The sequence below is a fragment of the Pteropus vampyrus genome, unplaced genomic scaffold (assembly GCF_000151845.1).
Source record: "Pteropus vampyrus isolate Shadow unplaced genomic scaffold, Pvam_2.0 Scaffold36, whole genome shotgun sequence".
NCBI classification, from domain to species: domain Eukaryota; kingdom Metazoa; phylum Chordata; class Mammalia; order Chiroptera; family Pteropodidae; genus Pteropus; species Pteropus vampyrus.
In genome coordinates, this window is record NW_011888817.1 from 7,147,504 (window position 1) to 7,168,243 (window position 20,740).

General features: G+C 47.6%; 1 protein-coding gene across 6 annotated transcripts in view; it reads left to right on the plus strand.

Moving 5' to 3' along the window:
- Positions 1–20,740, plus strand: part of PTPRU (protein tyrosine phosphatase, receptor type U) — a 78,622-nt gene that overhangs the window by 24,543 nt on the left and 33,339 nt on the right. For all 6 annotated transcript variants that reach the window (XR_895758.2, XM_011357788.2, XM_011357784.2 and 3 more), the window contains exons 8-14: positions 6,682–6,990; positions 11,338–11,447; positions 11,781–11,982; positions 12,326–12,428; positions 14,945–15,218; positions 15,944–15,980; positions 16,776–16,914. Coding sequence is in view for 5 of the 6 variants with exons in the window: in XM_011357788.2 (XP_011356090.1) it covers positions 6,682–6,990; positions 11,338–11,447; positions 11,781–11,982; positions 12,326–12,428; positions 14,945–15,218; positions 15,944–15,980; positions 16,776–16,914 (1,174 nt within the window). In the remaining variant the exon portion in view is untranslated. The remainder of the gene's footprint in view (positions 1–6,681; positions 6,991–11,337; positions 11,448–11,780; positions 11,983–12,325; positions 12,429–14,944; positions 15,219–15,943; positions 15,981–16,775; positions 16,915–20,740) is intronic.

Below are 20,740 nucleotides of genomic sequence, written 5' to 3' on the forward strand. Positions count from 1 at the left end.
GAATATAAACTTTTATTTTTCTGGGATAAATGCCCAGGGGTGCAGTTAATGGGTCATGTAGTAATTGCATACTTAGTTGTATCAGAAACTGCCAGATTGGCTGTATTGTTTTTACCAGCAATGTATGAGTGATCCTGTTTTCCGCATTCTCGCCAGTATTTTGCGTTGTCATTATTTTCATTATTTTAGCCATTCTGAGACGTGTGTAGTAATATCCCATCCTGGTCTTAATTTTCATTTCTTTAATGCCTTGTGATTGATGTTGAATATCTTTGCATGTGCTGTTTGCCATCTGTATTCCTCTTCCATGAATCGTGCATGTCTTTGCTCATTTTCTAATTGGATTATTAATTTTTCACTGTTGAGTTTTGAGAGTTCTTTACACATTTTAGATACTAGTCTTTTGTTGGGTATGTAGTTTGTAAATATTTTCTCCCAGCTTTTAACTTGTCTTTCTATCTCTTTACTGGTCTTTCACAGAACAACCATTTTTAATTTCGATGAGGGCCAGTTTATCAAAAATTTCTTTTATGAATTGCGGTTTTGGTGTCAAGTTTAAGAAGTCCTTCTCTAGCTCTAGATCCCAAAGATTTTCTCTTATTTTTTTTCTAAAAATTTTATAGTTTTACATTTTACACTAAAGTTCATGATCCATTTTGAGTTAATTTTTAGATTAGAGCGAGGTAATTTATTTTTTGCCAGTCGATATTCTTAAGTGTTTTTAAAAACTCATCTGGGAATCATCTAAAATCCAGTTTAATGCCACACTTGGGGAAACTCTCGAATGGTGGGTCTGAGTGTTCCAGTGGGAATTACTTTCTAGCTGAAGGATCTGAGTCAGGTTACTTAGCCTTTTGGAACTTTAGTCTTTTTGTTTTATAAAATGAGAATAATAATAATCTTTACTATTATTCAGTAAATGTTTACTGAGTGCCTATTATGTGTCAGGTACTATTATAGTTGCTGGGGATATAGGACTGGGACCAAGACAAAGGCCACTAGCATATGAGTTCTTCTGCATATGGAGCTTACATTCCGGTGGGAGGAGACAGTAAACAAGTGAAATATATAGTTTGTCAGATAATGATAAGTGCTGTGATGAGTAAAGCAGGGAGGGGGGATGGTGTGTGGGAGTAGAAGGATAGTTATTTTAAGAAGGCTCAAGAGACTGGTTTACTGAGAAGCTGATCTTTGAGCAGAGACATGAAGGAGTGAGGGCTGAGCCATGTAGGAAGCTAGAGGCGTTGCTGGGGGAAGGAGCATTCCAGGTTGACCGAATAGCAAACTCAAAAGCCTGGAGCATGAAGGATGCTTGGCATGTATGAGGAGTAGCAAGGAGACCAGTGTAACTGTGGTCTAGTGACTGAGGGGAGATGGCGGGAGAGGAGGTCACAATGATACTGGGGATATGGGACTCAGGGCCATTTTATTCTGAGTGAGCTGGGGAGCCATTGTGGGGTTTGGAGAGCAGTAGCAATATCGACTTTGTTTAAAAAGATAATTCTGGCCCTTTTGTGGAGAATAAACTCTAAAAGGGGACCAGAGGAGAGACCAGTGAGGAGGCTACTGCAGCAATCCAGCTGAGAGATGGTGGAGGCTGGGTATTGGGAGGAAGGGTAGGGGTGGTAAAAAGTGCTTAGATTCTGGGTTTATTATTAAGGTAGAGCTAACTGAATTTGCTGATGGATTGGATATGCAATTGGAGAGAGGAAATAGAAGTCAAGGATGGCTCCAAGGTGTTTTGCTTGAGCAGCTGGAAGGATGGAGTTGTCATTTACTCTGAGAGAGAAGATTGCGGAAGGAGCAGGTGTGATGGAGGTTTGTAGATCAGGAGGTCTGTGTTGGAACTGTTGACTTTGAGATGCCCATTAGATGTTCAAGTGGAGATATCCATCGGGTGGATGGATTTATGAGTGTGGAGTTCAGAGAAGAGGTTCGGGCCGCAGATATAAATTTGAAAGTTCTCAGTGTAGACACGGTGTATTTAAAGCCGTGAGACTGGATGAGGTCTTTTACGCTGGGCGTTCTTAACTAGGGTGGATTTGTCTCTCAGGAGACATTTGTAGTGTCTGGAGACATATTGTTTGTCACAACTGGGGGGTTGTGGGGTAGGGTGCTAATGGCATCAAAGGGTGGAGGAAGCTGAGGAAGCTGCTAAACATCCTACAAACCATAAACAGCCCCCCACAACAAAGAATTATCTAGTCCAAAATGTTGATAATGCTGAGGCTGAGAACTCCTGATTTAGTCCTTAGATTTTAAAGAATAAATATAGATGGAAAAGAGAGAACCCTGGGGGCCTCCAGTGTTTTGGGTTAAATGCAGGTAATTGCATATAAATGCATTAAATGCATGTGAAATATAGTGCTTAACATACAGTAAGAACTCAGGAAATGAAGACTGTCATTATTATGGTGTTTTTAGCTCTTCAAAGCCAGTTCTGGTCAGGTGCTTAGAATAAAATAAATCAGAGCTTGAGGTCCATAAAGAATGTCTGTTTCACTCCCCTTAGTGTACCGATGAGGGAATGGAAACCCAGAGAAGGGAAGGCACTTGCCTGTGCTCATGCAGTGGGTTAAGAACCCAGGTTTCCTGGTGATAGCTTTTGATTGTGCCCATTTTACAGATGAATAAACTGAGATTTGGAGAGTTAGTCACTTGCCCAAATCCACATAGTGAGTCTGTAGCAGAGTCAGAACCAAAGTTTGAATGTGCCGATTTCCAATCCAGTGTCTGAAACAGCAGCAGCAGCTGCTGCTGCCATCATGGGCTGAGTGCCCACTTGTTGCCAAGCGCTGCTGAACAGTTTACACAGGCTGGCCAGGATGGAAGCTCAGGCAGGGACCAGACAGACAGGACCCAAACAACTCCTCCTGCCCCTGTGAATTACATGCTTCTTGTTGACATCACCACCCCCTCCTTGCTTAGGCGCCTCAGCCCAGTGTTTGTTTTGTCGTTGGCCATCTGTGTTGTCATCTCCTTCATCCCCCTAAAACTCCCCTTCCACAATATTATTTACCATAAAAACAATAATAAAATGTCAGTAAAAGGCATTTGAAAAAAATCACGCTAAACCTCACCATCCTAGCCCAACAGCTGTTTTAGTTTTTCTGTCTTCTTCAAATCTCTGCCCATATGCCTGCAGTACACATTTTTACACCCTTGTCATTGCGATGTAAGAAAGCATTTGTATTCTGCTTCCTTTGCTTGGTGTTGTTACATGCGTTGTTTATCATTATGTTTATTGGCTATAGAAGTCCATCAAGTGTCTCCATATTGCCAGATTATTTGTTTCTAGATTCCTAGTATTATAAATAATACTACATTGTAAAACTTTGTGCTTATAGTGCTTTAGTTCCTCCCTGAGTTATTTCTTTAAGATAAATAGCCAGGAGTGGTTTAAGAGAGGGTTCTGACATATATTGCTTTAAAAAATGGTTATACTATTTTATGCTGTTGCCAGTATTTCACCTGAGTATACACATTATTAATTATTAATTAATGTCTATAGGCTGGGCCATTTGACTCATCTCATGTAACTCTCACATTTGCTCTTCAAAGTAGATGTTGTTATCTCTATTTTTCAGTCAAGGAAACTGACATTCAAAGGGGGTTGAGTGAATTGCCTGAAATTACAGAACTAATGAGGGGTGGAGATAGAACTTGAAGTTTGGAGCACTGGTCCCCACTCCAGAGTCCCTTCCATGAGAAACAGTTGAATAGTTCATGGTTGTAGTATCCTTATTAGCATTATTAAATTCAACACATTTTGGCCTAATTTAATAGATGTTAACTGTTAGCCTCCTTGTTTTAATGCGCCTTTTGACCTTTGATCTCTGAGTGGCCTGCAGCCCTATAGAACTGAGAGGAGTGGGGCTCTGAGGCCCCCCCCAGTGCTGTTTTGCCAGTGTGTGCTGGCAGCTGAAGGGAGCCTGTCTGGGTGCCAGAAGGTTTTTGGAAACACTGAGAGACTTATGAATTCACACCCCTCAATCAACATATCAGTCTGTAGTCAACAAACTATTTGAGCCTCTGGATCTGCCCAGATTTGATCAGAGCAGGGAGAGAAGACATAAGTGAGCTCTTTTTTTAAAGATCCCTCTGTCTAGCGAGGTAGATGGGCCTAACAGCTGTTGGAGAATGAGATACTCCTGTATGAGGGTGGAAAATTCATCCTCCAAGTTAGAAGTTGCTGTTTTGTGCAACAAAACCCCAATAAATGGTTTTAAAGAACCCGAGCAGGTTGCCACTATTTAAAAACCTGGAGGTTTCACATAAAAGTCTGAATTTCTGACTTCTCTTAAAACATAGGAAGATCTGGCAGCCCTGAGCCTGTAGACCTACATGGCAACATTGCCAGAGCTGGGCAGCAGCTGTCCTTTTTGGATGGGACGCTTACCGTCCTGTTTATTTTAGTCCTGACCCAGCTTGTGTCACTGGTTTACATTTGACTTTTCATGCCCTTCTTTAAATGCTGCAGGAGGGCAGAGGAAGCGGTGGATTTTGGCCAAGCCTGGAAGGATGGAGAGGAATGTGGGCCAGGTATTCCCTGGGGGTAGGCATGACGTGAGCAGAGCTGCAGGGACCAAGATCTGCTCTCATTAGTGCAAAGAAAGCAGTGGTACTTTGGCTCCCATAGATACCATGGGACAGTACACATGGGACAGTCAGGACCAGAGCCAGAAAGTCAGGGAATAGGCAAGGACCTCTGAACAAGATGGCAGAGTGAACATACACAACATCCGCCTCCTCCACTCCAGACATGTAAGAATGATGGATTAAAACAAAATTACAGAGGAAAAACATTAGGAAAACCCATGTGGGCCAGGAATGAGAGAGAAAACTTAAGTGTGGTAAGTGGTCTTGCAGCCAGCAAGCCCTCAGGTTGCAGTTAGCAGTGTGAGCCAGCTCTTTAATATCCCTGTTGCATGGGGATCTGGTCTTCTGTGCTTGAGGAGAAGGCAGCCGGATTCTGTAAGAAGTCAAGAGGTGGGCCTTGCTCTTGCAGGTGCTGAAATAGCTCTTTGGTGGCCCGATATGTGACTGAAGACATGATATTTGCCTGTAGCTGAAGACATGATATTTGCCTGTAGCTCGGAAGAAGGGAAAGCTCCTGGGTGGAAACAAAAACTTGTATTGTGCTGTACTTGAGGCCAGCTTCTCAAGCTGTGCTACCCATGGGCTCTGAGTAAAGAGCATTTTGGGCTGATGTTTCCCTTTGTGTCTTCTTTGTAAAGTACATCCTGAGCAATTTGATCCTATAAAAAACTGTAATAGGGTTGTATTTAAGCATCTTAAGAGGTGAAGCAGCAGTACCTTCACACCTGTTTATTAAGGCATATCCTGAGATCCTTTAACAGGGGACACTTTGCAGGTGCGCACAGAACCTGAGGGTATGAAACTGCATTTCGCAGAGTCAGGGTACAAGAGGGAAAAGTATCCTTATATATAATCTTGGCTCCTTCCCTCATTCTACAGGTGAGTAAATTGAGGCCCAGAGATGTGCTTAAGATCATACAACTGGTCAGTGCAGATGTAGGACTGGGGACTGAGCCTCTGGGCTCCATCCTGGCTTTGCTTCAGAAGCCTCCATTTATTTATAAAATGGGGACAGCTTTCTGGTTCCACGGAATCATCAAGAGGCTGTAAGTGTGCCTCCCTCATGTTGGGGTAGCTGTCTCTACTGTGGCATTGGTGTGATTTCTTTTTGGACGGTGAATTCTTTATAGGGAGGCAGGGTAGTAATGATTAAGAGCATGGATTCTGGAGCCAGCCTGTCCAGGTCTGGATTTCAGCTTCACCACTTACTGTCTGTGTGACTGTGGACAAGTTATTTAATCTCTCTGTGCCTCCATTTCCACATCTTTATGACAGGGCTAATAATAGTACTTGTCTATTGGATTATAGCACAGATTAAATTAGATGAAGCATTTTAAAGGCTCTAGAACAACATGCAAAGCCCCAATAAATGTTAACTGCCATTATTATTATTATTCTTATATAACAGATTGTATTTCCTGTTTTGCTTTGGCAACTAGGGAACTCACCACCCAATTTGAATCTTATTTTTAGAGCCAGCATGGGACCTAATGGCATGCATTTCTGTTTCCTTAACATTCTCCAGCATTATTGAACTACTCATTTCCCCATCATCCTGATCTCTGTATATTATTGCATTGTGTGTTTCAGAACAACTTTGGAATTAATCAATTAAGAAAAATATGGCAATGGGTTGATTCCTACTGGCCTGATGTCATCCAGGAATTAAGAAGTGAACTGTGTTATTAAAACAAAACTGTAGCTAACATTTTTGAGAGCCTTTAGAGTTTTAGCCGTTGTCGTACATGCTTTGCATGTATTAAACCTCACAGTCGTTCTATGAGGTAGGGCCTATATTATTATCCCATTTTGCAGCTGAGGAAACTAAGGCCCAGAGAGATAAAGTGACTCAATGGTTGCCAGCTGCAAGTGGCAGAGCCAGGATTCAGATGTGGCCCTGCCTGACTCCAAAACACACACTTTTACTCCCTGTTCAATGTTCAGTGTTCTAGGGGGTCCCCCGAGCTCTTGGTGGCAAAGGAGGGATGATTTCAGTCAGCCGACTGATGTTCTCTCTCTAATCTCTTCCTTTACTCTTCCCATTTCCTCTACCTTCTTCTCCGTCTTTCCTGGGTTCCCCAGAGCCCATGAGGGCCCCCAAAGGCCTGGCTTTTGCTGAGATCCAGGCCCGCCAGCTGACCCTGCAGTGGGAACCACTAGGCTACAATGTGACGCGTTGCCACACCTACACCGTGTCCCTGTGTTATCACTACACCCTGGGCAGCAGCCACAACCAGACTGTCCGGGAGTGTGTGAAGATGGAGCGGGGTGTCAGCCGCTACACCATCAAAAACCTGCTGCCCTACCGGAATGTGCACGTGCGGCTCATCCTCACTAACCCCGAGGGGCGCAAGGAGGGCAAGGAGCTCACCTTCCAGACGGACGAGGATGGTAAGATTCCTGGGGCTTTAATTCCTCCTCCAGATGACCATGTCTGAGACTGAAATTTTTTGCTTAGGATTAAACCAACTGTATAACAACAAAGTGGTGATAGCTAATATTTACTCTCTGGGAGCCTTTGGGTTGGTTGGTATAATTTCCTCCTTAAATTTTGGAAGATAACAGCAGGGAAGCAAGCCATTTGGCCCGGAGTTTTCTTTGTGGCAATGTTTTTTTAATAGCAGTTTTCATTTTTAAAATATATATTAGAATATTCAGCTTTTCTATCCTTGTATCAGTTTTGATGTACTTTATTTTTTAAGGGATTTGTTTATTTCACCAAAATTGTCAAATTTCTTGACATAAAGTTGGTTATAATATTCTCTTGTTGTATTCATTTAATGTCGGTAGGGTCTATGTGATATCCCTTTTTTCATTTCTGAAATCGGTAATTTGTGTTTTCTGTTTTCTTGTTCGCTCTTGCTAAGGGTATATAAATTTTATTAATCTTTCCATAAAACACAACTTTTGGCTTAGTTGATTTTCTTTACTGCATGTTTATTTTCTATTCTTTATTTCCGTTTTTATACTTTGTTTAGAGTTGGTTGGCTGTTCTTTTAGCTTTTGGAGATGGAAGCTTATTAGATCATCGATTTTTAGCCTTCCTTCATTTCTAATGTATGCATTTAAGGCTTTAAATTTCCCTTTAAGCCCTGCTTTAGCTACATCGCATGAGTTTTGATATATCCTATCTTTATTATCATTCAGTTTAAAATATGTTCTAATTTCAGTTTAAAATATGTTCTAATTTCTGATTTTTTCTTTGACTCAAGAGTTATTTAGAATTATGTGGCTTAATTTTTAAGCAATTGTGACTTTTCTAATTATCTTTTTGTTATTGATTTCTAGCTTAGCTCCTCTGTGGTCAGAGTATACACTCTAATTTTGGTTTTTGCAATTTGATCCTCACTTTTTGGTCCACATAAAGTTAAATTTTGGTAAATGTTCCCTGTATACTTGAAAAAAGTGTGTTTTCTGTCATTGTTGGGTGCAGTGGTCTACTTATTAAGCACTTACTACATGTCAAGCATTATTCTGAATGCTTTTCATATGTTAATGCATGTAATTCCATGACAACCCTATGTGATAGGCTACAGTTATTATCCCCATTTTACAGATGAGGTCACAGAGCTAGTAGATGGGCAGCAGAGCTGGGTTTCAAACCTGGCCATGTGCTTTAGAGTTTTCATTCTTAACAGCTACGCTCTGAGGCCAGCACAGGTCTAAAGCCTTCCCCCAGATTCCTGCAAATCCCCTGGTGCCTTGAGCTCCTTGGTTGACAGTTTTTCTTACCTCCCCACATGTGCAGTTTTCTGTTCTGCACAGCAGTGGCCTAGGCACAAGATACAGCTACTTCCTTGAATTTTCACTAAACTCCACTCACCCAAGGCAGCACGTGTGTCCCATGCCCTGTGTTGATGAGGTGAGGATTTATTAGGGGTGGGAGTGAAGACTGGAGGGGTTTACCCTGAAGAATTGCAAATATAGAGAAGGAAAAACTTAACTTTTTTTTTTCCTTCTACCCATATTAGGTTCATTGGCTGGGGCCCTATAAATCAGATTATGAAAAGACAGATTAACAAGAGAAAAACGTGGGAGTTTATTACTGTGCCATCGTACATACCCATGAGAGTGAGTACTCAGTGATGAGTAACTCAAAGGGGTATTTAGGACTTGGGCTTATATGGCATCTTAACAAAAGAACAATGAATTTTTAGAGACGTGACAAGATGAAGAAAAAGGACTTTGAGATTCTAGAGGCAGCAAATTATGTGAAGGCAAAAATATGGGGAAACTTATGGTAGATGAGGACTAGTTAGTTAAATTTATGTAGACTCTTCTGATCTAGAGTTGTCTCAGAAAGATTAACTTTTTTGCTTCCTGGTAGGGAGTGTGGGGTGGGGGGTGGGGGCAGGCACCTTTGCAAATTTATGTCCTGTTTTTAGGCAAAATAGGAGGAGGGCAGAGAACTTTCCTTGTACAGTAAGTCCTCACTTAACATCATCCAAAAGTTCTTGGAAACTGCAACTTTAAGTGAAATAACGTACAACAAAACCAATTTTACCATAGGCTAATTGATATAAAAACGAATTAAGTTCCTGCTGTGTATTTCCAGTTACAAAAACATCACCAAACTTCTAAATAAAGACCTCAAACTCTTCTAATATTAAATGTTGAAATAAATGTGAGCTATACATACATTTAAGAATGATGAATAAAAACAAGTATGATAATTCTTTTCCAACCCACTTATTCCAGTTCAGGGTCACGGGTGGCCAAAGCCTCTCTTGGCAGCTCAGGGCACAAGGCGGGACCCACCCTGGGCAGGACACCCTTCCTTTGCAGGGCCACTCACATAGCCACACACACTCAGACGGGGACGATTTAGACATGCCAGTTCACCTCACATGCACATTTTTGGGATGTGGGAGGAAACTGGAGTCCACAGAGAAAACCCATGTAGACATGTCGGGAGAACAAGTAAAATCCACGCAGACAGTGGCCCCAGCTGGGAATCAATTTTTTTTCTTATCAGTGTTGTAATAAAACAATGTCGAATGAAAGGATTTTATTCAAGGACCTGCTGTGTCTGCTTCTCCTAAATTTCCCTCTCGATTCAGCTCAAGACAATCCTTATGCCAAAGTGGCATATTTTGGGGCAACATAGTCTGCTACCCTTCACGAACAATCTCAAATTCAACACTGGATCACACCGACTTTAAAATCTTTTGACCTCTGCCGCTCCCCCCACCACCTCTGCCAAGGTACATTGTTGTGGCTGTTTCGCTCCACTCTGCCCAGGCCTCACTTGGGCCGTTTGGCCTTTCTTCTTTCTCTGCCCCTCTCTTTTCCTCTCCCTCCTCTAATTGCTCATTGTTTAATATTTTTTTACTTTACATTAAAGTATTAGTATAATTCTTATAGGAATTATATTTATCTTAAGCGGTCAACTCAGTGAATTCTCATAGACTGGGCATACTGGGATAACCCACATCTGGACCAAGAAATAGCATAACCAGCTCCCAGAAGCCCGCTTCATGCACTCTCCCACTCCCAGCCTCCCAAGGGTAATTGTTATCTCAACGCGTAATACCACAGATTGAAATCTGCCTGGCTTTGAACTTTACATCAGTGGAATCGTAGAGTGTCTATTCTTTTTATACACTGTGTAAAAGACTGGCTTTTTTTCCTCTCAACTTTATGCTTGAGAGATTCAGCCACGTTGCATGTACAGATCTAGAGAATGAATTCTCATTGCTGAATAGACCGTTATGTGAATATACCATGTTTATTTATCCTGTTTACTATTTTTGGGCATTGGGATTGTTTTCATTGTTCAGCTATTTTAAATTGTGCTGTAAAAAAAAAACCCTTGTAGATTATTATTTTTAGTAGATCCACACATTTCTGATGGGTATGTTCATAATAAATAGATACATCCAGTTTTCTCAAATGGTTGCATCGGTTTACACTCCCACTAGCAACGTGTGAAAATTTCGGTTGATCTGCACCCTCACCAACCTTTAGAATTGTCTTTTTCATTTTATCATTTTGGCGGGTGGATGGATGGTGGTGTTGCCTTGGTAACTTCATTTTTACACAGAGCGCTATCTGCTTTCCCCTGCCTTAGGATTTCAGTTTTCCCCACAGTGGTTTATTAAGGTGTTTTCCCAAACAAAGACCATTTTCTTCCTAGAAGAAATTCCTTTGGCTGCTGTTAAGATGATACATTAGAACAAAAACACAAAACAAAACAAAGCCATGCCTGAAAGTGTTTATGCTGAAATGTTAACAGTCTTAATCTCTAGAATTGTAGGTGCTGTTAATTTTCTTCATGCTCATTTCGATTTTTACATTGAACATATTATTTGTGCAATTAGAAGAAATTTTTAGACAAGAAAATATCTCCATTCATAATCCTGCCAGTCTACTGCAATTGTTTTCATTTCTCTGGCAAATGTATATATTTTCTGAAAACCACTCAACTGGATCAAAATAGGAGCATTCGAACATTCTCCTTTTCTGAATGCAACCTGCACAGTAATGAAAATGTCGGCTACCCTTTTTGAGTATTCAGGAATAGGTTGAACCAAATGAAATTGCTTTCTGTACATCACATCAGTTCATTCTGGTTAGGGAGGGGTTATTATCACCCCCATTTCACAGATAAGAAAACAGTCTCGGAGAGGTCGAGTAGTCCAAGAATATCAGCTAGGAAATGGCAAGGCTGGAATCTGAACACAGGTATCTGACTCCAAAGCCCGCTTTCCCCTGCCCCATGCTGCCTTTCCCTCGCAGTGCCTGGTGGGATTGCGGCGGAGTCTCTGACCTTCACTCCACTGGAGGACATGATTTTCCTCAAGTGGGAGGAGCCCCAGGAACCCAATGGCCTCATCACTCAGTATGAGGTAGGTTTAGACCCCATTATAGTGGGGGCCCCTGGTGGAAGGTGAGCACACAGCTTGGAAAGGGAGGCTTATGGTGGGGACAGAGGTGATCGTTGTGGTTCCTTCAGCTGTGACCAGTTGTGTGCCCTGTGGGTTATGGGGACAGGGGCCTTGAAGGCAGGAGAGGTGAAGGTGCTCAGAGGTTGGGCTAACGGGCATCCACAGTCCCACCGAGCCTCTCCCTTTGCCCAGCCTTATCCCTAGCTCACTTGAACCATGATGGGCAGGAGGCTACAGGGCCAGTGATGCCCTTCCCCATCCCTGTGCCTGCCTGCCTGCCCATCCTGCCCTCAGATCAGCTACCAGAGCATCGAGTCGTCAGACCCAGCTGTGAATGTGCCAGGCCCACGACGTACCATCTCCAAGCTCCGCAATGAGACCTACCACGTCTTCTCCAATCTGCACCCAGGCACCACCTACTTGTTCTCCGTGCGGGCCCGCACGGGCAAAGGCTTTGGCCAGGCAGCACTCACTGAGATCACCACCAACATCTCAGGCGAGCCTCCCCATCCCATCTTGGGCTTGGCCCCTTTGGAGGAGGCCCAGATCCCAGGGTTCTGTGGGCAGAGGGAGTAGTGAGGGGCACCCTGGGGGTGAGATAAATGTGCCTTTTAGGAGTTGAGGTCAGAGGTCAGGGAGGATTAAGTCAGAGGGTTCAGGAGACTGTGTGTGGTCAGCAGAATCAGAGGGCTGAGGTCAGAGAAGCTCAGGTCAGAGGGAACAAGGAGGCTAAGGCTGAAGGGGAAGAGGTCCGAGGACAGGGGTCAAGGAGGTTGGAGGCCTGGCCTTCCTGGTGCAGTGGCCAGACTCTGTTCTTATGTCCCTGTTCTCTTCCTCAGCTCCCAGCTTTGATTATGCTGACATGCCGTCTCCCCTGGGCGAGTCTGAGAACACCATCACCGTGCTGCTGAGGCCGGCACAGGGCCGTGGTGCGCCCATCAGGTGGGAAAGCCTGGATGGAGGGGTGGGAGATCAGGTCCAAAGGGAAGAGGCTCTTCCTCTGACCCAGAGCCCTTCCCCGCCCAGGCCGGCTCACCTTAGTCTTCCTTCAGTCTCCCACTTGGGGTTCAGAGTGTCTAGAGGAAGATGTTCTGTGATCCTGGACAGGTCGAAAGCCTGCAGTCACTCCCTCTGAGGTCATGGGTGTCTGATGGTGATTGTCATGAGAACTCCGGACAGTGTTCTGCCTGGAGAGGTGACTGTCCAGGCTTCTCCAGAGGGCCTTACCTTAGACTTCTTGGAGAAGTGAACTCTGGGGCCTTATTTCTTCCTAGCTTATTTCCTAGAGGGTCCTGCCCAGGGAGACACAGGAATGGGCTTACTAGAAGGCTAGGGCAGCCAGCTGGACAGGGCCATCTCTGTGGAGAGACCAAAAGCATGGCTTCTCCACTTCCTTCTCCCCAGAGGAAGCTGGGACTGCTGATGCCATGGTGGCTTCCTCTTCTGGGGAGAAGATGCTAGAGACAAGCTGGTGAGTGTGTGAGAGAAAGACATGTGATATGTGTGTGATGCATGGTGTGAAGGTGTGAATGTGTGTATGTGAGACAGTGTGAGGGTGTTTGTGGGCACATACTGTCAGCCAGACATCATGCTAAGGACTTACCTGCACGAGTAATTTATCTTCATGGCAACCTGTGGAGTGGGTACTAGTACCCTTATTTTACACACCAGGTAACAGGCTTAGGGCCTAAACAACTTGCCCCCAAGCTACACAGCTGGTAAGTAATAGAGCTGGGGTTTGGAACCCAGGTCTGTCTGCAAAGCTGGTACCTTTTCATGAAGTCACAGAGCGTCCCTGCTCCTCTGGTCCACTCCTTCCTTCCATAAAAGTACATCACTGGGAGAAGGTGACAGCTGTTTTTGGGCATGGGAGGGACCTATTAAGTCCCCCTCAAGAAGGTAGGGGGTTGCCTTGGTGCCCCAGACACCCCTCACTTCCTCATTCCCTCCTCCACTCTTCTCTCCTGCTTTGCTTCCCCTATATTTGCCACTGCAAAGCCTGTCCAGGGTTGATTCCCAGACCCTCAGGGGAAACCCAGAAAAACGTCAGGGCATCTGAGGGGCATTTTGCAGGATCCTCAGGGTCCTGGTACATCTAATTCCGGGAGGATTTGGGAAACCCAGCAGCACCTTCTCCTTTCCTTGTCCTTTTGGGGGGGGTCCTGTGAGCCAGCCTGGTCAGCGTCCCGTGCTGATGATGACAATGCTGGGCGGGGTGGGGGTGGGGGTGGGGGGGTGGTGGTGGAACATGGTGAGAAGGGAGAGGTGTGATGGCTGTGTAACCTTGGATATGTCCCTTCACTTCTCTAAGCTCTCTATCTTTATATGTATAATGAGAATCAAACCAGATCAAGGTGTGCTTTGTTCATGGCTAATGTCATTTATTATCATCTCCTGGTAGAACTTGGGGTTGGGGAGGCCTGACCTCAGCCTGGGAGACGGAGGTCTGGTGTTTGCAATATGCTAGTGACAGGGAACAAACCTGCGTGGCCCACATCTCGGGATGCTGGGGTGATGGCCCCATAACTTGGAAGCCCAAAGGAAACAGCTGGAGAGCAAAGCAAAGGCATTTCTACTTCCCAGAACACAGGCTGTTAGTATGGGGTGTCACACGTGAAGATGTGACCGAGGCTGTGACTGGAAATACTTAAATTTGTCAGCATTCATTTAGTTACTCTTGGCTTTGTTCCACAGAGGATTTGGAGGAGCTCACAGCAAAAGGCCATTCAGTAAAGTGAGAAAAATAAATAGAAACACACAAGTTGGAACCAGGAGACACAAATCAAAGGAAATACAGACCAGGGAACATAATCAGCCATTATGACTGGGAGACGGCAGGCTCAGAGCTGCAGACTCGGGGCTGTCTTCAGGTTTTGGGAGGGTATTTGGGATGTAGGATTAGTGTGTCCTTGTTTGCTTGCCCAGGGACCATCTCCCCCACAGAAGGTCAGTTTCAGGAAGCCCAGATCCCCAAGAGGGCCCATCGTCTGAGCTCAGTAAACGCTTTCTGAATGAATGAATGCATCTTGTCTAACTCTAGTTTAAGAGGCCCAGAAGGGAGTCATTTGTATTGGGGGGTTGGGGGGGCGGTGATGGAGCTGAGGCTGTCAGGACCTGTGGCAGGCACTGGAGGACTCATTGAAGAGTCAGGGTGGACTTAGGGCTTGGTTCCCCAGAGCAGGGCCCACATTCCTTCAGCCTTAGTCACAGTAATAACAGCTGACAGGCTTTGGCTGCCTGCTAAACTTGCCTCCTTCCTCACATCTACCTCTTGGAGCAGTCCTGTGATAACTCTCATTCTGCAGAGGATGAAACCGAGGCCCAGGGAGGTTAGTGACTTGTCCAGCTAGTAAGAGGCAGAGCTTAGCCCTCAAACCCATGCCCCTGGCCCCTAGATAGCTCTCCCTGTCCCTGGCCCCCAGTGGTCACTGTGTTCTCTGCTCTCCCCTCCTCACCAGTGTGTACCAGGTGATTGTGGAGGAGGAGCGGCCGCGGAGGCTGCGGCGGGAGCCGGGTGGCCAGGACTGCTTCCCAGTGCCGCTGACCTTCGATGCGGCGCTGGCCCGCGGCCTAGTGCACTACTTCGGGGCCGAACTGGCGGCTAGCAGTCTGCCTGAGGCCATGCCCTTCACTGTGGGTGACAACCAGACCTATCGCGGCTTCTGGAACCCACCGCTTGAGCCCAGGAAGGCCTACCTCATCTACTTCCAGGCAACAAGCCACCTGAAGGGGGTGAGGGACCGGTTGGGGGACAGGCTGGGGACACCTTGTAGGGCGTCGCTGCGGAGGCCAGAGACCCCATTCCACCTGCTCCTGACCCCACTCCCTCCATTGGTCCCCGCCCTCTTATGGCCTCTTCCTCCTCCCCTGTGCTTCGCCCCCTCTTCTGAGCCCCATCCTCCTGACCCCAGGCTCCTTTCCTCCAGTGCTACCCTCTTCTCGAGCCTTTTTTTTTTTTTTTTTTTTTACCAGACTCTTTTCTACCCAAGCCCCCTGTCTAGTCTCTGCCCTCTCCCTGAGGCCTTGGTCTTCTCTCTCAGGTTATCCATCTCAGGTTCCTGCTTTCACCAGACAAGGCCTAGGACCCGCCTCCTCCCTGAAGGCCCGCCCCTCTCCAAGCTCCTCCCACTTGGATCTCTTTTTCCCAGGCTTCCTCCTTCCCATCAAAGCCCCTGGACCTAGACCCAGTCCCATTTCTGAGGCTCCGCCCCCTTTATTTCCCTGTCCCCCTGGATATCATTCCCCTTTCCTGGGGCATTGTCCTATTTGTAGACTCCTCCTCTCTCGGACTCAGCCTCCCTGGTTCCCCTCGGCCCTTCTGCCGGGTTGGATGAATTTAGATAAAGTCCGCATCCCACAAGCCCCGACCAGGCCCAAGACAAGCTGTCTGAGGTTCTCTCCCAGGGAGGGTCAGGTCCGGGCTTCAGTGGTGCTGAGACCCCCATCTGTGCCACCAGGAAACCCGGCTGAATTGCATCCGCATCGCCAGGAAAGGTAAGTCCACCTGGGTTCAGTCCTTCGGGGCCGGGTTTCTCACTTGCTGGGCTCTGTGGGGTTGACCCTGAGCGCCCAGGGCGGTGGTAGCAGAGGAGAGTACCTGGCAGGCCTGGGGTCAGAAAACTTTTTCCTTTTTGGCCCCTATGCGCCTACCCCAAGGGCTCCTCCTTCCAGACTGGCCAGCAGGGACAGGCCTCCTCTTCCCTTGTGGTCACAGGAGGGGCCTTGGCAGGGGCTGGAATTGGCTTTGGAGGGACAGTCATTTTGGTTGGGCCATGAGGGTGAGAGATGCTAGGCTCTCATCTTGGGTTCTGTGTCTGCCTCCTGGGGGAGGTGGGAACAGCACAGACCCTGCAGTGTAGGGATTGTCCCTGTTCCCAGACAAGGAGTGTGGTTGGTTACCCATCCTGAAATGCTCTAACCACCTCCTAGGCACACAGTTCTCTCCCCCATCACCTCCCAGGGGGCCAAAAGGGTGGATCTAAAGGCCTCAGGCATTCTCCAACCCCCATCCACTGTAGGATGGGGAGGATTTGAAAAAGTAAAGGAGAGGGGGGTATTCCTGATAGGAAGAGTCAAGGAAAGCCTCTGACACAGGGGTGCAGAAGGTATGGGGCGTGGTGAGGAGATAGATCTGATCGAAAGGCTGGACACATGTTGAGAGGGGCAGTTGTCTTTGTGCACCTGTTTTTGTTCAGCCTGGTTTATTCCTTGTGGCCCAGACTCCTGCATGTAGGGGGTACGTGGTCCTTATCTCACCTCTGATCCTTTGTCCTGCTTTGTTCTCCCCAGCTGCCTGCAAGGAAAGCAAGCGGCCCCTGGAGGTGTCCCAGAGATCAGAAGAGATGGGGCTCATCCTGGGCATCTGTGCAGGGGGACTTGCTGTCCTCATCCTCCTCTTGGGGGCCATCATCATCATCATCCGCAAGGGGTGAGCGAGGCTGTGCCCTGGCCCACCTGTGGCTCCTACCCCTCAGAGGCCTAGTAGGCATAGAGGAGCCATGGCTGGGGACTGCTAGGGTTGGGGGCTGGTAGGGCAGCTGCCTGGTGGATGTGTGGAGGGTTGCCAGCCTGGGCATCAGGTCTGTGGATGGACCCAAGCTAGATGGTGGGAAGCCAGAGACTCTGCAAATGTAGCTGTGTCAGAGCAGCTTGGCTGGAGCCCAGGTCTGGCTGGTACCAGGTACCACTATTCAGGGAAGGGCACTTAGTACCTGCTGCTAAGGAGCTGTGCTGGAAGGGGTCACCACCCTTCTGTTCCTGCTGGGATATTCCAATGGGGAAGGGTGTGGAAGTGACCTGACTTTGAATCCCTAGCCCGCTGCACACCTTCTGCCAACTTGTCTGCCCTGACCAGAGAGCTGTGGTGTTGACCTTGAGTCGTGGAGTGGTACTCACTCCCCTTTAAACCAAGGAGATTGAGCTGTTTCTGTAACTGGGCCCCACCCTCCTTTGGGCTTGACTGTTACTATTGATCCCTGAGGAGTCCTGGGTGCATCACTCAGAGAAGACCTCCCTCCTGCCCTTACCATCCCTCAGGCTTCAAAGGTCCAGCCTTATGTTTATAAGGGATACATTTCCTAGTCTATTTTGCAGTGAGCAGCATGAATTTCAGCATGCCTTAAAATCCAGAGTTTAAGAAATTGGAGTTTAAGAAATTCAGGATTTGAGAGTCTAAGAATCTCAGAATTTAGAATGTGGAGGCTCAGAGCCCATAAAGTGAGAGCTGCCAGGTAGTTCAAGGACATTTAGTCTATGGGTTTCAAATCTTTTTAGAGCAACAGAACCTGTCTTAAAAACACCAAATAAACCTCCCCTAGGAGCCCAGTACATTGGAGCAGCTGAAGGCTGAGCCTTTCCTTGGAGTCAGATGGGGGCTTCTGAGACCCCTCTGCTTCCCCTGCTCCCCGCCCACTTGCTGCCACCTCATTCCTTACCAGGCAGTCCCAGGACACTGTGATCCAAGCTCCTTAATTGAGGGATGGAGATGCTGAGGCTCAGAGGGGTCATGGATCTGCCCAAGGTCACTCAAGGAAGCAGAGGCAGAGCCCTCTCTGCCCTCTCCCCACCTGAGCTCTGGCTTCTGTAGGCCCTGCTGCTGCCAGGCTGGGTACACATGGATGAGTTGGCGCTGGGTCTCTGGGCTGCCAGGAGCAGATAAGTGGAATCCAGGGATATGAGGGAGAACTGGCCAGGGTACCAGCAGGAGAGAGAGACTCTTCCAGAAAGCCTGGGGGTAGGGCATGCTAGCAGTGAGGAAGTAGCATGGGGGCGGGGTGGCCTGTCCAGGTTGATAGGCTCTGATTTTTCCTTTCCCCAGCTCCTGTACAACTTCATAAGACAAAATATTTTTAACTGTCACTTGTTGAGTAATTACTATGTGCCAGGAACTTCACACACATCACCCATTAGGATGTTAGTTATTGAGCACCTACTGTGTGCCAGGCACTGTCTGACACTCAGGATACATCAGAGAACATTTCCTTCTTAGATCCTGACCCACAAAGCAGGTCTGACTCCCTTTTCACAGATGAAGAAACTGTAATTGAGTGACTTGCCCATGTCACTCATCTGATAAGTGGCAGGGCCTAATATGAACTCAGGCCTGACTTCGAAGCTTGTATTCCTCATGCCCAGGGTTGTGAAAGGCCTCACCATGGCTGGTTGGCACACAGTAGGAGCAGTAAATGGCAAGTCCCTGCCCTTCTCTCCAGCAGGGGCGTGCCTTGTAGGTGGCCTAGGAGTTGATTCTGGGGGGCTTAGGAAGTGGGACAGATGGAGAGGAGCGTAGGGAGGGGTCAGATTTGGGGGGAATTGCAGGTGGTATTTGAGGTCCTAGAAATCTACTCTCAAGGAGAGAGGATTAGCAAAGTGGGAGATGTCACCCACCCCTGCAGAGAGAGCATTGGGCCTAGGAAGGGATGAGCCAGAGATGCGGCCAGGGCCTCACTTAGGAAACCCTCTGTTTATACAGCTGCTACCCTGTAAACGCTTGAGGCAACCCCCTGTAGGATCCCCCTTTCTTCTAACAACCATTCAGTTCTAGTCTATAGCATGTCACTACACGCCGCCCCCCCCCATTCTACCTAGCCTTCAGGGTCTACTCTGTTCCTCAGAGGGCCCCCAATCTGCACCATGGGCTGTCATGAGACAAAGCAGTTCTGGCAGGGATGGGGGTATTCAAATCAACTTGGGGTACAAATGTAATGGACAGATTAGGAAGCTGCTGTGGGAGGGCAGTTATCCAGTTAGTGTACCCACCCCCTGCACCCTTGGAGGGAAGAGGTGAATGGGGGGGATTATGAGTCAGGAGCCAGCTGAGAGAAGGGATATCAGATTCTCCATCCTGCTCTGCTATGTGGACAATAAGACTGGCCACATCTGCCTCTGGAGACTCCAGGGCGGGGAGGGGAGTGGCTCACTCCAGACCCCAGATCCCAGGCTGGCTCAGACACCCTTGCTCCGTCTGTAGAGGCCCCGCCCCACCCCTGCCCTTCCGTTTGCAACACTTTCTTTTCCCTGCACGTTTTCATTTGCTTACTTGCAGTGTTTTGCTCAATGTCTATTTTCACTCCTGGATGGAGCACTCCATGAGGGCAGAGAAAGTTCTCTCTTGTTGGTTGTGCATCCATCAGGGAAGAGCTGAGCCTGCGTTTCCTGTTGCCTAAACCTCACCACAGCCCCAAGGGTGGGTGGGGAGTGGGGTGGAGGTGGGGGAGGCATTACTAACTTCACTTGTTTGGAGGAGGAAAGAGAAGCTCCGAGAGATCTTTTATTTCCCTCTTTTGTTGATTACTCAATTAAATGAAATATTTATTGAAGGATTAAAATGTGTTGGATACTGTCCTGGGCAGAAAGGACAAGGTTGCTGCCCTCTTGTGCTTCGTAGCTAGTGAGGAGCCTGTCATTAAACTAGAAGGAGCACAAACGGGTAATTGCAAATTGTGAAAAGAACGGGGTGCCTGGGTTGGGGCTGAGAGAGGGTCAAGGGAGATAGAAAGTAGTTGGCGATTGTGGGGGAGTGGTCAGGGAAGACATTTCAGCTGGGGCCAGAAGAATGCTATTCCTTCAGCCACCCTCCTCTCCTTCAGGGCCTCTGTGGCCAGCACAGGGCCGTGGCCCCTTTCCTCTGTCCCTGGGGTGAGACCTTGAGGCGAACTCCTGCCCTGGCTGGGCCTCAGTCCCCACCTTCCTCTCTCCTTCCCTTCCCCCAATCTACACGATTTCCTCCTGGAAGGCCATTCCTTGGAGTCCCTGCTGATGGGGTGATGTGGGGGTGGGTGAGCGGAAGGCCCCTGGATATGCCTGGATGAAGCCTTAGGAGGGAGCTGGCTCTGGGGTCAGGGCCCTGACCCTGCTGTGGACTCCGCTAGTGACCCCAAGAGTCCCGTGCAGACCAGATCGTGACTATCCGAGACTCGGCCTCTCCCTCCTGTGATGTGGGAATCAGATCTGCTCTGCCTCCTCCCTGTGGGTGCTTTGCAGTCATGTCTGGGCTCTTGACAAAGCTGTGCTTTGGGTGCCCATGAAGGGTGACCCCACACCCAGGGGCAGTCTGGGGACAGTGAGGGTGGGTCCCAGGGTTGTGCTGGAGCCCTCTCCACCTTGCCCACTCCTTACCCCAGCCTCTCGTGCCCTCCCAGGTACAGGTGTATGCAAAGGGCTGTCCCCTCAGGAGCAGAGGGGCCTGCAGGTGTGAGCAGCGTTGGGACTGAGGGTGGGGGGCTGTCTGCAGGGGTGAGTGTGTGAGTGGGGGT